The 16,360-nt window shown below is 31.8% G+C and overlaps 3 protein-coding genes across 5 annotated transcripts; 2 read left to right on the top strand and 1 right to left on the bottom strand.

Moving 5' to 3' along the window:
* The first annotated feature begins 3,309 nt into the window (after positions 1-3,309).
* LOC101260400 (S-adenosylmethionine decarboxylase 2) lies at positions 3,310-6,690 on the top strand. Of its 2 annotated transcripts, none has more exons than XM_019211965.3 (4): positions 3,310-3,630; positions 3,731-3,787; positions 4,986-5,138; positions 5,237-6,688. In XM_019211965.3, exon 4 carries the CDS (start codon positions 5,413-5,415, stop codon positions 6,499-6,501), a length of 1,089 nt encoding a protein of 362 aa, XP_019067510.1. In that variant the 5' UTR covers positions 3,310-3,630; positions 3,731-3,787; positions 4,986-5,138; positions 5,237-5,412; the 3' UTR covers positions 6,502-6,688. The 2 variants fall into 2 exon arrangements, with proteins under 2 accessions (XP_019067510.1, NP_001307075.1); NM_001320146.1 differs by having other exon boundaries at positions 3,479-3,630; positions 4,989-5,138; positions 5,237-6,690.
* A 965-nt stretch (positions 6,691-7,655) lies between these two features.
* Positions 7,656-13,125, bottom strand: LOC101268734 (uncharacterized). 2 transcript variants are annotated; one of them, XM_004232064.5, is made up of 8 exons: positions 12,895-13,125; positions 12,658-12,764; positions 11,201-11,314; positions 10,867-11,115; positions 10,114-10,263; positions 9,564-9,661; positions 8,920-9,130; positions 7,656-8,117 (listed from the first exon to the last, which is right to left on the bottom strand). In XM_004232064.5, the coding sequence occupies exons 2-8, from the start codon at positions 12,746-12,748 to the stop codon at positions 8,032-8,034; spliced, it is 999 nt and encodes a 332-aa protein (XP_004232112.1). In that variant the 5' UTR covers positions 12,749-12,764; positions 12,895-13,125; the 3' UTR covers positions 7,656-8,031. The 2 variants fall into 2 exon arrangements, with proteins under 2 accessions (XP_004232112.1, XP_004232113.1); XM_004232065.5 differs by having other exon boundaries at positions 10,867-11,097; positions 12,895-13,076.
* A 1,052-nt stretch (positions 13,126-14,177) lies between these two features.
* LOC101243946 (stress-induced protein KIN2-like) lies at positions 14,178-15,379 on the top strand. Its single transcript, XM_004232066.5, has 3 exons — positions 14,178-14,329; positions 14,949-15,017; positions 15,119-15,379. Exons 1-3 carry the CDS (start codon positions 14,273-14,275, stop codon positions 15,191-15,193), a joined length of 201 nt encoding a protein of 66 aa, XP_004232114.1. The 5' UTR covers positions 14,178-14,272; the 3' UTR covers positions 15,194-15,379.
* Positions 15,380-16,360: the final 981 nt, after the last annotated feature.

The following is a 16,360-nucleotide window of genomic DNA, read 5'->3' as shown; positions in this document are numbered from 1 at the left end:
AAGTGAGCTTTGAATTGCACGTAAGAATACCTATGATCCAAACAATTCATACTTGTTAGCATGATAGTCAAACTTTAACCAAGTTAATACAATTACCAAATTATACTACTGCAAATAAAAATTCTTCAATCACGAATCACTTAAAAAATTGTGTTGTTGAATGCTCTTTGATTTTTATTCATTTCTATTGGACCAATTTACAGGAGAAAAGCATGAGTGAGAATAGATTATCATTGTGATAGTGAGAAACATCCTGATTTTTCTATGAATAATTACACTTTTTTTTCTCCTAGTTGATTTAAAATATCAATAAGAATATCCATCAAATATTAATCACTAAAAAGTTTTAACAGTGAATTAGTGATTATTGTCTATGTATAGGACCCGTTTGGCCACATAACTTTGACAAATATATTTGGGTCAAGTTTCAACATCTGAGAGTTTTCAACTTTATATTTTATAAAAAGAAATACCATTATACAAAATCCTATTTTAATTAATAAGTAGTCACATTTTTGGAAAAATTTGAAGCCAAACATATAATTGAACTCTATCAAAAACTTCACCCAAATATAATTTATCGAGAATATTTAAAAATTTGGGACCAAAGCTGCTAAGAGTAAGTAGCTTCCAGCTCATTTATTGTCCATGTCCCAACTCTCACCTAACATACTCCTCTCGGTAAGAAAATAGAAAAAGAGACAAAGAATCAGCAAATCATCATATGTCCAAACAAATCTCTTTCTCTCAACATCTGCCAAACACATTCATTTGTACGAATTTTGATATTTGCTTCTTTTCACAAATAAAATAATGTTCAACCATTTCATGTTCGAAATGGTTTTTTAATCAGAATTTATATAAAACTTTCACTATTAGTAAATAACAAATTAGCGACCGATAAAATTTTTATTATGGTAAGACCCGTAATAAATTATACGAAATTCAATTAGCTAAACTATTTAGCAACGAATTTTCTAGGAACTATCAATCAAATTCCATCATATTTAGTACTGTTTCATTTGTAAAGAAAATACTCCTAAGTCCCTAACAAGCAATCTTAAAGTAAGTTAGTTGGGTACCTACCACACGATGATTAATTGTCTATCTAAATTTTTACCTTATCGATAAGGATTTAATTTATAGCTCGTGAAAGAAAAAAAAGAACATTATTTACGTTGCATTAATAATTAGGGCAAGCAGTCTAGAAACATGTTGTTAAATAAAAGAGATGAGTCATGAAAAGCTAGCACATTTCTGATGTGTCACAAACTCAGCAGATATCGTACATGCATCAAAAAGTTTGGCAGTAAATGACTCATTATTGTCTTCTGCCAAAGAGCCCTTTTTATTTATTTTTTAAAAGAAAAAAACTATATGAAATCTTAGCCGTTATTTTTGTTCACGGTGAAATTAATAGTACTCTTTTACTTGAATCGACCAAAAAATATACATACTACTACTTCTCTTTTAACTAAGGTATAGGTTCATGATTATATATTTATGTCAATCTAGTTGAGATTTTTTATTTTTATTTTTATTAAAAAGTTACAAGATTTTTATAAATATATGATTGGTTATTATTCTATATTAACGTAAAATCATTATATAAATTCGCCTTTTAAATGGAGTTAAGTTTTATTTTTTAGGTTAATATAGACCAAGACTCCAGGAGTACAGATTTGAGCTATTGCGGGCTTGGACTAAATCATCTATTGGGCCTATGTAATATCGATCACAAGCCCAAATAAATTCAGTTGGGCCCTTGCCAAGCCCAAACAAATGCCTTAAGAAATTAGATGACTAGTATAGTCAACCAATGGTTGTTATCTTATTTAGTTCTTGATTAGCAAGTAATCTAATCAATTAGTATGACACGTTTGGGTATCTAAACTCCTTAATTAATTGCGGTCAAAGATAGCTAATATTCTTCTAGACTTGAGAAAAGACCACAATTCTCTATCCCTTGATATACACCGTTGCTAGAGTTGTCACAATTTCTTTTCCAATTTTATCCGACTCGAATACAACTTTGTTTATTATTTTTTTTCTTTCTTTGGCTAGTCTAATACTAATAAAATATTATCATCCTTGACCCTAAAAAGAAATTATCACATGGTCTCAATTTTTTTGTCCTATCATATAATTTTAAAAATATTAATTACAAAGAAAATAAGCATCATCAATAAAAATTACTGAGTTAGTACAACAAGTGATATTTTATGAAAGAGTTTACAAATTGATTCTTTTTATTAATGTATTTTTAATTAAACTTATCATACCAAACTTGTCTAATATAATCTACAATTTTCTTGTAATTTGCAAAACTCTTATATATGAACAAGTTTATCCAATGTCCATATGAAAGGTGATGGATTTCTTGGAGTTAAAAAAAATAAAAATGAGTCCATTTGAAAGAAGCATTTGGGGAAGGCAATTCAGTAAAATAACATTATTTCTTTTTGGTATAATAATAATTGAGATGAAAAATATATTATATCTTAAATTTGGTTTTAAATTTTAACTATCTAAATTTTAAATAAATAAACACATGAGTCCTACATGACACAATACACGTAAGACACTAGAACAAAAGGTGACATGTATGATGACGTTTAGGATATGCGTATCTATTTGTTCAACTCTATACAAGTTAAGTGTTTACTTGTGCACATCCAAAATTGAATAATGTAAATGTAATTTAAAGTCAATTTACAAAGCATATTTATGTATTATGCCATATTGGGAAGTTATGTAGTCTGGTGAATGGTAGGTAGAGAATAAAAAGGAAAGGGGTAGAAGATACTTGTGATAAACATACACGTAACTCACAAAATAGGGCATTAGGAGAAGAATTTTCATAAGGTCGATACATGCCCACTAAAATCAGAAAATTTAACTCTTCAAATCCCAATTTGAACAAACCTATTTATTAATCATTAGTAAATTCTAATTTTACTTCTTCTGCAATTTACTTTAATTTTGAATTTGAATTAATTAAAACATCTACTTTAATCCCATTAAACATGAATCACATTTTCAATTATATAATTTGGACCTTAAAAAATTCGATCATAGATTAATCTCTTTATGAATTCATAAAATATTTTAAAAAAAAATTAAAACATATATTATATCATATAAAGTCTTTATATAATCACAATTAAAACTTAAAATTATAATTTTAAGAATTTTAATTAAAATTAAATTGAAATCGAATAAAATTTCAATAAATATAGAGTTGTTTAGAAGAGAGTAGTAGAGTCCGAATGCAACATACATACAGGTGTGTTTACCGAGTCCTGCGTTATCACCACGCTTCTTACTCACCACACAAAATATCTCTGGTTTATACACAATTCTCGAGAAAAAAAAACGAGAGGCCACAAATTTTTGTAAATTACACGTGTCAATATCTCGTTAAACGCGCTTCGGCTCTAGTCCTATATAACTAAGATCAACACCTCTTCGTTAAATTATGTGCTTCGTTCCTTGAAGAAACAAAAATTCTAGACCTAATAATAATATTCTCTCTTCCCACTTTTGCCGATTAATTCACAAATTCAAAGCTTTCTTCGGAAATCCTTTGGAGATCTTCTCTTTCTATTTGCATCGTCGATCAATTAAACTGTAAGATATTATTATTTTTTTCTTTTCATTGATTTTTTATTGTATCTTGAATTTTGTGCGTTTTCTGATATGGTTTTGAAATTTGATTTGTGTTATCTAGGGTTCGGTTGAAGAAGCATTAATTCATCTAAGGAGGTCTCTCATATCACCAATTTTGGTACGTAAAGGTTCTTTTGCTTTATTCTTTGTATCGTCTTACACCGTTCTTGTTTTTGATATAATGCTTGGCGTTGTTCTGATTAAAGTTCTATTTTCCCCATTTTTTTCGCTGCTTTGTTTTGTGTACGTTAAATTCTTTGTCATTGTTTACAGAATTGATTTCTTGATAGAACCTTACCGATTTGTCAACTTTCATAAGTTTTCTATGGCTTCTTTGCCGGCCCATACAATAATTTGGTTTTCCTTTGGATGTAAAATTGAAGCCGTTTCTTGTTGTTGTTTTAAAGAAAATAGGTATGATTTTTTAGATTTGATTAGTATTTGTTTGGTCTTTCTTATGAGTGAATGAAATTGACGGAAGATATTTTATTTGCTTTACATTCTTGGATTTCGATATGGATGTCTTGAACCAAGGGTTTTTATTGTGAACTATCTCTCTAGGCCATTTTATTTGCTTTACATTCTTGAATTTCGATATGGATTTCTTGAACCAAGAGTTTTTATTGTGAACAATCTCTCTAAGCCATTTTATTTACTTTACATTTTTGAATTTCGATATGGATTTCTTGAACCAAGGGATTTTATTGTGAACAATCTCTCTAGGACATTTTATTTGCTTTACATTCTTGGATTTTGATATGGATTTCTTGAAACAAGGGGTTTTATTATGGACAATCTCTTTAATTTCTGAAGGGATACCACCCTCATCAGACCCATTTGTGTTATTACGTAAGCTATGCAGTACTTTGTTGAAATTGACAGTATAAAACTGAAAGATGCTATTACACATTTAATTTTCTTTTTTCTCGAAAACATACTATAGATATAGTATCTGTTTCTTTTTGGTTTTTCTTATCGGGTTTGTTGGTATAATTTACCATCTCGAAGTATGTTGACAAGCTTGAAGGAGCTATTCTTTTTACCTTTAGTTGTTAGTATAGATGTAAGCCAGCTCTTCCGGTTCAGTGTAGTCCCATGTATACCCTGTGTACGCAGAACTGACACCCCTGCCTCGAAGGGGAAAGAGCCAGCATACACTTTGTACCAATATTTGCTTGCGTTGGATCAAAGGCCTAAAAGCACATCATTGGTTTGGTTTTTGATGTGTCATTATATTCATTTATAGTTGCTGATTGCTCTTCAAGTCCATAATTCTTATTTATTCTGTCCGTCTGCTCTATTTTCATTGATTTAAGCAGGTAGGAATCCATGAACTAATGGAGTCTAAAGGTGGGAAGAAGAAGTCTAGTAGTAGTTCCTTATGTTACGAAGCTCCCCTAGGTTACACTATTGAAGACGTTCGACCAAACGGTGGAATCAAGAAATTCAGATCAGCTGCATACTCCAACGTGAGTTTATTTATCCTTTACCTTATGGCATTCCAGTTGTTTGTATCTTCTTGTGTATATACTGACTGTTTGCTCTACTATGTCTTTTTCATATGCAGTGCACTCGCAAGCCATCCTGAGATTTCCCGTGTTTTAGAATAAACCACCAGAGGTGGTTCTAGTAAGAAGTAGTTTAAATTTAGAATACTGTACTTCTCAACACTTTTTCTTCATCCCTCATCCTCGTTACGCTCTCCAAAAAGTAATCCTTCCTTAACACACTCTTTCAAGCAAGATGGAATTGCCGGTTTCTGCCATCGGATTTGAAGGTTACGAAAAGAGACTTGAGATTTGCTTTTTCGAGTTAGGAAACTCTTATGGCCCTGGCTGTGGCTTACGGTCCCTCTCCAAAGATCAATTGGATGAAATTCTGACACCTGCTGCATGCACCATAGTGTCTTCATTGGCAAATGATGAAGTGGACTCTTATGTCCTTTCAGAGTCCAGCCTTTTTGTCTACGCTTACAAGATCATAATCAAAACTTGTGGCACCACAAAACTGCTGCTCTCGATCCCACCCATTCTTAAGTTAGCTGACTCACTTAACCTGAAAGTGAAGTCTGTGAGGTACACACGCGGTAGTTTCATCTTTCCTGGAGCTCAGCCATTCCCACATCGCCACTTCTCCGAAGAAGTGGCTGTACTTGACACATATTTCGGCAAGCTTGGTGCAGGCAGCAATTCATATGTGATGGGCAATGCTGATAAACAACAGAACTGGCATGTCTATTCTGCTTCAGCTGAACCTGCCGATGCCAATAATGTGAATCCAGTTTATACTCTGGAGATGTGCATGACTAACTTGGACAAGAAAAAGGCATCCGTGTTTTTCAAGACTCAATCTAGCACTGCTGCTGAGATGACTGAAGTTTCAGGCATTCGGAAGATTCTTCCAGAATCAAACATATGTGATTTCGACTTTGACCCCTGTGGTTACTCTATGAATGCTGTTGAAGGCTCCGCAATCTCCACAATTCACATAACCCCCGAGGATGGATTCAGCTATGCAAGTTTTGAAGCAGTGGGTTACGATTTCAGAGCTGTTGACTTGTCTGCAATGATCGAGAGGGTGTTGTCCTGCTTTGGACCTGCAGAGTTCTCCGTGGCATTACACTGTGACATTCTCGGGAAGGAACTTTACACCGAGTCTGGCCTGGATATCATCGGATATGTCTCTGGAGAAAAGACCACTGAAATGCTTGGTAAGGGAGGATCGCTTACGTACCTCACATTCAGCAGCGGTGGTAGCTGCGGATCCCCCAGGTCAATCCTTAATAACTGTTGGAGTGAGAACGAGGATGAGGAAATGGAGAAGATATGTTAGTGATAAATGTCTAATTCTCCTTTTTAGTATGCTATACTATAGTAGTAATATTGGTTTTTGGTCTTTTAATTCAGTTCTGTGGTGTGGTTTTTGGCTTTTCTGTTACTATAATATTCAGTTGTCTGGTGTGTGCAATAAAAAACCCTTTTGGGAGAATAAATATAAAATATCGTCATTTTGATTATAATATTTGTACTCTTCATGTTGTTTTCTTTGAACATTTACCTTCCGTATTTCTTTCCTTTATAAATCTTCCATTTTAAGGTCCGTCCGTGATTTTATGAACTGTATATCTCTGTTGTTTATTGAAATACTACTTGTGCTTTGCAGCTTCTATCGGTGATAATGCTTATCTTCCAGCTTGTTCTTTGTTTTATTATTTTGTAATCGTCTCTTTCTTTGTTTAGGATAACGTTCAGTAGTTTTTCCTACTTCTTTAAGCATGTGTTTACTATTCTATTTTCTGTTCATAACATGTTTTCCTTTTATTTGGACCTCTTTGGGTACAGAGTTTGGACCAATTCTCTGCTAAAAAAACTTACATGTCATCGTTGTTGTTTCTTACATGAACTTAACTATTTAAATTTGTACTAGCTATTAACTTGTAGGTCTTGTCATATATAATTAATTATTGTTAAATTATTACGGTGATTCTTTCTTCATTGTCTTCTTTTCCTCAAGTTTTGATGCGTTCAAGTCAAGGATTTTTCAGAATCAACTTCTCCATCTCTGGATTTTTCAGAATCAACTTCTCCATCTCTTTACGGCCTGTGTACAATTTATTCTCTCAGGTCTCATTAGGTATGTTACAAGCCATTGCTGTTCATTATTCTATCGATTAGTTTGACCAGGATATGGTTTGCAGTCTGATTCAAAAAAATGGCGTACCATCTTTAGAAGTGGTAGCATTTGCCATTGTTAAATTGTCCATTGTTTGCATACACTAATTTACCAAAATACAAAATTCAAACATATCATATGGTCGAAAATAAAAAAGATGTGCATAATTTCCACTTCCCTATTCTTGATGCACAAATTGAACTCTCTCACATGAAATATCATAGAGAAAAACAATATGTCCATCTATATCATAATACTATCAAATCTGGAAACTCACAGGCTTTAGTGATCATACTCTATAGGAAATACTGTCATTAAGATGAATAGAACAGAGAATGCTATAATTGAGAAGATAGTCTTTAATTTCCCGGGCAACAAGCTTAGAGAAAATCAGATGACCAATCTGATTTATAAGTGAAATTCCTACCATTAGAAGCATAAAGCATAAGCTTCACTGAAGAAAGATTTGGCATCTACTCAACTACAGTCAAAATTGGGGACTCCACATACAAGAACAATACTTCATTACACTCGTGAGTCTCATGCGTATCATATAATCTTATCAATCACCCTCTGTTGTTGGCTAAGCTGATTATCTTTAAGGAAGCAGAATTGAACTGAACAATCTTGACATCGGTTCTCTGTAAAGTTTGTGCAGCTATAACTCTGCTATGGAGATTTTCTCTTTGTTCAGTAAGGTCGAAACTTCCTTGCAGCCCTCAACTGTTGTATCCGCTTCTTGTCCTGCTCAAACTTGCTCTGCAGCACCATGATCTCTGTGCACAATACATAAGCCAACAATGATAAGTTAACAAACAGAAGAACCAGAAAATAACCATACTGAAATTCAATCTAAGGATTTATTGGCACTCGAACCAATTAGAAGCCAATCAGTAAGATAGATACTTGTCAAAGCATTGGCATGTACTTCAGTCAAGAAAAATTTAACATTATTGGGCATAAACTACAAGTAGAATAACGGAAGAGAGACTGGTTTTAAAACCAACATATATAAGCTACTGAAGCAGTCCAACTTTTATGCGATTGAAAGATGGGCCACAGTTCCATGATAAAGGGAAAAGCTCACAACCATCATCACACACAAATAAGTCGAAGAGAGTGCTGGGACAACTCAATCTTGCAAAATAGAAGATCTCAAGAACAAACATGTGTGAAGGTAACTCTTTTTCTCTCTCCAATAAATTCTCTCCATAAAATAGGTGCAACTCTTTAAAACTTCAAAAAAATTGAAGCTGCTTTTTGAGGTGGTTTTTAAGAGGTCAAATTCACTGCTGTTTCAGGATTATCTGAGGCTCATTCATCTACCATGAATGACAGAAAAAATTTCTCCACCAATGATAAAACAAATAACCAAAAACACGGCTGCCTTTTCAAGCATATCCTATATTGACTAACTTATCTATGAGCTTTTCATTTTTGATTGATTAATTAGATAAATTTAAAATTTCGAGATTTCAAACTTACCTTTTAGAAAAATTTTAATTGAGAAAAACAAAGTCAACTGGATACATATGGAGGCAGAAAGTACTAACAAAGTCAAAGATAAAATAAACAGACCGTTTCTCTTTGCTTCTCTTTTCTGAAACCGGTAGAAATCTAATCCCACGTCTTTATTTTTCTTTTTGGCCACATTATCCATAACTGCAGCCTGAGAAACAGAACCGACTGCGATTCCAGTTTCAGAATCTGTGGTCTTTTTCCTGCCTTTGTGATGTACAACAACAGTCCATCCATCTTCAGCAGCAAGCGCTTCTTTTTCTTTCTTTTCCTGTATGCACCAAATAGAAAAATATGAAAAGGTAAACAATATTTGAATATATACAACTTGATTAGAAGAATTGGATTAGTAAGTTTCTTATTGCTCTAGTTTGAGAGTCCAAAAGAACTAATCTTGTACTTCCTAACTTGGTTCAATACATATTTATTGTTTGACCAAAAAAAGAACATGATTAGTTGTCGGAAAATAAACAAACTTTTATGACATATCAGTATGAGGGGTGGCCACGAGATAAGGGGAGAACTCTTTAAAGACTAAGTCCAGCAGTTTTTTCAAAATTGAAAATAACCTACGGAGTACTCCAATGATAATTTTTCCCAACCACAAATATGAAAAGGTTCATCAACATACAAGCATTCTACACATACTCCCAAAAGGATCATTAACATCAATAAAGGTCAAGATAATCTGGAAACTGATGTACCTGTTCCTTTTTCGCCTCGTAGTCAATTATAAACTCATCAATCCTTTCTTGCAACACATCTAACCCTGGCCTATTCTGATAATAATTAGCAACCCATTCTGCACCCAGAAAAAAGGAGGAAATTTTCTATTTATCAATGTATACTTGTGTTCTCATATACAACATTTCGCACTGCAGTATATCCAAAAAAGATCATTTCTTTGGGTGTGCAAGCTAGCCTGGACACCAATATTATCCCCGTAAAAAATGAACATTTCAATTCATCATGTCTATGAACATAACTGGCAAGACATTAAAGTAAAACCAGGCATGTGTTACTCAGGTCTCAGAATAAGAAAAATGTTCAACAGCAAGAACTATTAATATGTTGCGTTTAACTTGAACGAGTTTCTTTGGAATATTAAACGAGGAAAATCTCACATCAAAATCATAACGAATATAACACTAGAATCAACAAGAATCGTTATCTTTTTCTTTTTGAAATAATATTATATTTTTTCAAATCACAAGGTAACAGGTATTTCGTATATATATGGAGAGAAGATCATACTTCTCATTCCTTTGGAGTAATCCTCATCCCCTGAAGATAGTTCATAAATCTCTTCTTCTTCAACTTGTTCTCCGTCCACTGGAAAATCATCCTTAGCTATTGATAATGGATGATCCTTCTCTACAATGTCATTGGTCTCTTTTAAATTGCCTATAGGAATTAGACAGCATTGAAATTAAAAAAAAAATCAAATATAGATCTTAAAACATAAATTGTTGTCTTTTCACGATCATACGCATCAAAAGAGGGTCGGTAAATCAAAGTGCATGATGGTCATTGGGTATAACTGTTATCACGAAAACACATGCTTCTTGTACAATAAGTGTGTTGCATTTAACTGGAGCAGTGAAATTCATTTCAATTGATAGAAGTGTCATGTCACTACCTTTTAACATTTAGAGTCTTTAACTATATTGTTTTAAGTCTATATCTTCTACCGCGATTTCCTAAAATAATTTATCTCCTAGGAGAATTAAGAATTTCATACTGTTTCCTGGAAATAAATATTTTAGGAACTGCAATCAGGATTCACTTCATTGTGTTCAAAAGTGAAACTTTTCAGTAGTTTCAATGCTGTATAGTTATAGACATAAGGGCATGCTAGCAAGTGCTATAGACTGCCCCCCTAACGAGATTAACTTTTTGAAACATCAATTGCTTAACATTTTTCAATACCTTAGATATTTTAAATTTGAATACATGATGAAGAAATATTAGAGTGAAATATGTAACTCAATAATCTTTCTTTCTAACCTCTTTGTCGTTTGGGGACACCGTCAACTTCCGCTTTGCCAGCTTTCTTGTCACTTTTTCTCTTCTTTCTCTTGGATTTTCTTGTTTCCTGATTATCAGGCTCACTTGATATGGTATTATCTCGGCCAATTTCATCCTCTATTTCATTAGATTGATTAACTCCACCACTTTCAGCAAGTGTGTTATTTTTCCTCTTCTGCTTTGATGATTTGCTCTTTTTCTTTTCCCCAACTGCATTGTTTGATTCATCTGCTAAAACCTTAAATAAATCATCCATATAAACCAACAATTGATGCTCAACATAAATTATTACTTAACTTTACCAATTCTTTACCTTTATGATATGCGATATGACATTCATCTATATCATCTTTGCTTCTTCTACTTTGCATATTCAAGTTCTTCTTGTTCCTTTTCTTTTCTTTGGTTACCTTGGGAAAATTTTCCTCTACAAAGAAGGCATCAATCAACATCTTTATTCAGGAAACATACAGAAACAGTAAGAAGTATTGGCTGAGTGAAGAAGTCCAGAAGATCTTGGTAAGCACATATTTCTTCCAGTTAACCCAACTTTCAGGATCCTTTCCTGTCACGTCTTCTTTTGAGACAAGTAACAATTCTATTCCGTCAATACTTAGCCACCCCAGGAAAAGGTGCTAAGTTGGAAATTTTACAAGCATCGAAGGGTGCTTAAACCCCTGCCCAAAATCCTATGCCAATTCAATATACTAATTCTCCTACTTCCCCCTACATATTCTGTTTACACCAAAAAAAGAACAAGCTAAGACAATTCATCCTAATTTTCTCGATAGAACTGCTAGTGCTTTCAAAATGTCTACCATTCCTTTCTTTACATACTGTCCACCAAATGCAAGCAGGAATGATCTCACACCAGTCCTTCTCCCCACCTCTATTCTCAATACTCCACCAATTATTCAGTGCCAAAGTGGAACTATAATATTATAGACAATGTTGAACTCTAGATCTAAAATTGTCCTTTTGGGGTATCAAGTGTGCTGGTAATTTTGTATAAAACATATTACCTTGATTGACAAGCATGTATTTTGAGTGCCAACAAAAAGACATTGAGAGATAATTTATTAAAATGAAAAGAGAAGTCCCCTCTAAAGGAGATTGGTCTAGATTGCAGCTGAATGTGTGAATCACCTATTTCTCCATAAGACGACCTCAATCAATATGAAGAGCTGAATCAAGTATAAACTTTACAGCAATGGATAACTCCCAACAATATCTGATATGAGCAAGGATTAATTCATTGTTATGGTCAGTGCATTGGCATAATGTTTCTCAGCTTGCTGTTTCTGGCTCCTTGCTCTTATAATTGCTAACTTATTGTGGTAGTTGACAATTCTAAGGGAACGTGGATTGATAATGATGAGATGGTTGCTAAGCATTGCATATAATGAGTTCAATACTCTGAAATATTAGGCCTGTCTACTGATAGAGTTTGCTATGAAAAATCAAAAGCAATTAATTTATGCTTTCAACATATACAACAAGATACAGATTATTTAAGCACTTAATTGTTAAACCTGTTAGAAGGTGGTTATAACTCCGCAATAACAGCCAAGAATCGAATAATTCTGAACAAACTTTTTTTCACAGACATGACTGAATACGTATTGATATGAGTGAGATTCAAACTCAAAATGTATCCTATTTGCCACTTGAGATTGATCTATTAGTTGGAAGAAAATAGAAGAGTGTATTGCAATGAAAAGTAGAGAAGTTAAAGAGAGAAATATTGAGCCTCAGCCAACAATAATTTACCATTTTGAACAGAGTTAGAGTTCATTGTTTGTGATTCTCCATCTTTAATCTTCTTTTTCTTCAGCTTCCTCTCCAAGTCCTTAGCTCCCATCTTCCTATCGAGACCTCTGTTAATGGAAAACACAACAAATAGGGGAAACAATTTATTTATTTATCAAAAAATAGAAACAGAACTTTTGCCCTAGAAAACAATTTCAAGTATAAATTGTGCACCAATACTAATAAAAAAAACCGTACCAAAAACAGTGTAAGGAGAAGATGAAGTATTTGAGAAGTAAATTCCGCCACAATATTGGAGAGAGACGGCAAAGCAGTCACCGGAGGAAGCAATTGCGACCTCTTACAGCCGCCAAGGAGCGGCGAGGTCTCTGAACGTATAAAGTTTGAGACTTGTTTGGCGACTCCAGAACGAAAGAGACGATACAAACGGACAGGGTATTGGATATAAAAATAGAAAATACAAAACATACCTCTAAAGTTTTAATTGCTACACTTTAAACCCTCATTTTTTAAACATAACCCTACATTTGTGTGTTTGACAAATTATTTTTGTGTTTGATTGATTGAGTCATTAAACAAATTGCTTTAATAAGAAATCAAACAAAAGACACTCTTCTCCCTTTACTTTGTTCTTTATGTTTCGTCTATCAGATATCAGAAATGTATTTAATTATTTATTTTTATAGAAATACATTTTTAAGTAATAGAACTAGTAGTGTTGAAAATTTTTATGTAAGGAAACTAATGAGGTTGAAGAAACATACTTTATGTTCATATGTAAAAATATTTTTACAAAAAAATAGCAGTAATTAATCTATATCGACATAGAGATGTCGAAAGCTTTGTTAGTATATCTTACATTATTCACCTAATGGAAAGAGCAAAATGCACCCTCTTATAGTTAACACGTTTATTACAATCATCATGTAAGTTAATAATTTATATTTTTTCTATTTTAAATAATTTTCATTTTTGTTTTTTAAGAGTTAATTTGGCTAAATAAGATGGATTAATTAGATATTTGAAATTCAAATATTTAAAAATTATATGAAAAATATTACTTTATAAATTACATTTTTTTTCATAATTTAAAAAATATATTAATCAAAATTCATATAATTTAACTAAAAGAAAAAACTGGTAGAAGTATATGGAGACGAATGGAGTATTAAATAATACTCTACGATTTTCACAACTTAAATTTATAACCATCAAACAAATGTTTATTTATAACCATCAAACAAACATTTTTAGTTATTTGATACTTATTTCTGTGCAATTCAGACGTAGTGGTACTAATTATTACTACTATAAATGGTTCTAATTAATGTATTAATGAAAAATTACAAACTTATTCCGAGTCTTAAGTTTCTTTTTTTCTTTTAACTTTTTAACCTCATAATAGACTAGGTTTATGCAAATTCTTTCTCATATTTGAGGCCTAGAATGTGTCTTGCCCTTCAACAAAAATTAACAAATGTCAAACATTGAATGGGTATCAAGATTTATAAATACCCCAATCTTCCTAACACAATACATCAAACAAACAATTTCAAAGAATAATTTGATTTCTCTAAGTTTGTAACATTATCTACTCAATTTTAATCAGAAAAACATGAATAACTCCCAGAACGCAAGCTACCAAGCTGGCCAAGCCAGGGGCCAAGTCCAGGTAATCATATGCACATTCATTTTTACTTTAACATGCTGATAGATAATTGACGGAATTGAAACCTTTAAAATAAAAATAAGTATAAAGCAATGAATGCGCAGTTGTCGAGTCACCTTTGTGGCTACTCTAAAACATTTTCTAATGTCAAAAGGGATTCAATAATTTATGTGTACGTAAACAAAGATTTTGATCACATTAATTTATTATATAAAGCAAATTATTAAAATAATATATTTTTTAAAATTTTTACAAAATTTGTATAAATGTATTTCATAGTAACGTTTTAGGGTATTTTTTATTTTTTAAAAGCTGACGGCATTAGAATTGATATACGTTACTCACAATAACGTTTTACTCCTGAAGCGTTACTCACCGTAACGTTTTAGGAGTTTCAGGAGTAAAATGTTACTGTTAGTTTTTGAAAAACGAAATATACCCTAAAACGTAACTGTAAAATACGTTTATATTAATTTTGTAAAATTTTAAAAAAATATATTATTTTATATAATGATTTAGTATAGTAAAAAATTCACGTAAACAAAAATAACTTTAGCATGTTTATGTTACAAATAGAACTAGTCTTATATAACAGTTTAAAATATGCATTTTTATGTGACAGGAAAAGGGTAACCAGATGATGGACAGGGCTGCCAATGCTGCACAATCTGCAAAGGAATCAGTACAGGAGGTTTGGCTATTAATATCTCACTAAATTTATTTCGTTTTCCAACTATTGATATGACCAGAAAATAATGTGTTTTTGTTGTATTTGATTGATGATATGTATAGACGGGGCAACAAATGCAGGCCAAGGCACAAGGGGCGGCAGATGCAGTTAAGAATGCCACTGGCTTGAACAAATGAAATTCTATTCTTGATTCTCATTTTTTTTTTTATTCCCTCTTAATAATTTGAAGTTTCGTTTTCATTTTAAATTAGGAAAGCATTTTCGGTTACTTACTTAGTTGTGTGTAGGTCATATTGTCAACTTTCCTAATGTCATTCTTTCTTTCAATCTAATAATAGTGTTGGTTCCGTTGAATTTATGAACTATGCATTGTCGAGATGATATGATTACAGTTTTGTTAATTTTAAATTTCTTTAGATGCTTCTACTTATCGAAGTTAAATTTTATAAATTCTTTTAAGCGAAAATAAAGTACTAACAATTAAAAAATTATCTTCTTTTAAAGTCTAATAAATATTGAAGTTATACTATATTATATGGTTATAACGTTAGTGTAATGAGCAGCAAATTAACTTTTTAATATATATATATATATATATATACTCGCAGTAGGTTATTTGTTATTCTCAAAATTTTATTGATCATACTTGGGTTAAAAAACGATCGTACATATCAAAAAAATATATGATAAAATTAAAAAAGTGAAGTCAAGTAAATAGAAAAGAAAAGTAACGTTTGAGAACAAAACAAAATATTTCTTGTATTTATATTTTTTTTTTCACGCTATAGGTTAGTTAATTTACAAGTCAAAGTGACTAAGAATAAAAAGGATAATCTTAAATGAAATCTCCATAAACAAAATATGAATTTCTATACGTAAAGTAGAAAGAATACAATAAAATTTCACAAACTTACAAATTAAATTTGAGGATTATGAATATGAAAATTATGGGAGTTATTAATATTATCAAAAATAGAAATTAAAGAGGTTTGAATTATGAATAGTTACTTCTTCAAATGCATTAAATAATAACAAACAGCACTTAAAATATTAAAAAGACTGTCATTTTATAATTAGGACAAGGTCAAAAAATTAGAAGAAAATATAAATAAATTCATAATGAACAAAAATTAGAGAGGCGTAAGTCATGAAATAGTAATTACTCATTATAAATATTAACGTGTGATGAGTCTTTGTTATAACTATTCTTTCGTACATAAAATATTTATTTATAATAAAATAAGTAATTTATTTTCATAATAAATAATTAATTGAATATGAGCAAGGCGAAAAGAAGAATAAAACATGGAAATAGAGGCCATAAAAGTGTAACGTCATCTTAA

The sequence above is a fragment of the Solanum lycopersicum genome, chromosome 2, assembly GCF_036512215.1.
Source record: "Solanum lycopersicum chromosome 2, SLM_r2.1".
NCBI classification, from domain to species: Eukaryota; Viridiplantae; Streptophyta; class Magnoliopsida; order Solanales; family Solanaceae; genus Solanum; species Solanum lycopersicum.
The sequence above is the reverse complement of the archived record's forward strand: the minus strand, read 5'-3'. Positions and strand labels throughout refer to the sequence as shown.

Excerpts from the sequence above, each read along its gene's own strand:
- LOC101260400 (NM_001320146.1), top strand. The coding sequence starts at position 5,413 with ATGGAATTGCCGGTTTCTGCCATCGGATTTGAAGGTTACGAAAAGAGA.
- LOC101268734 (XM_004232064.5), bottom strand. The coding sequence starts at position 12,748 with ATGGGAGCTAAGGACTTGGAGAGGAAGCTGAAGAAAAAGAAGATTAAA. Across the intron at positions 11,315-12,657 it reads CTCTAACTCTGTTCAAAATG|AGGAAAATTTTCCCAAGGTA; the intron begins GTAAATTATTGT and ends CCTTCTTTGTAG. Across the intron at positions 11,116-11,200 it reads TCATATCGCATATCATAAAG|ATGAATCAAACAATGCAGTT; the intron begins GTAAAGAATTGG and ends AGGTTTTAGCAG.
- LOC101243946 (XM_004232066.5), top strand. The coding sequence starts at position 14,273 with ATGAATAACTCCCAGAACGCAAGCTACCAAGCTGGCCAAGCCAGGGGC. Across the intron at positions 14,330-14,948 it reads AAGCCAGGGGCCAAGTCCAG|GAAAAGGGTAACCAGATGAT; the intron begins GTAATCATATGC and ends TTTATGTGACAG. Across the intron at positions 15,018-15,118 it reads CAAAGGAATCAGTACAGGAG|ACGGGGCAACAAATGCAGGC; the intron begins GTTTGGCTATTA and ends TGATATGTATAG.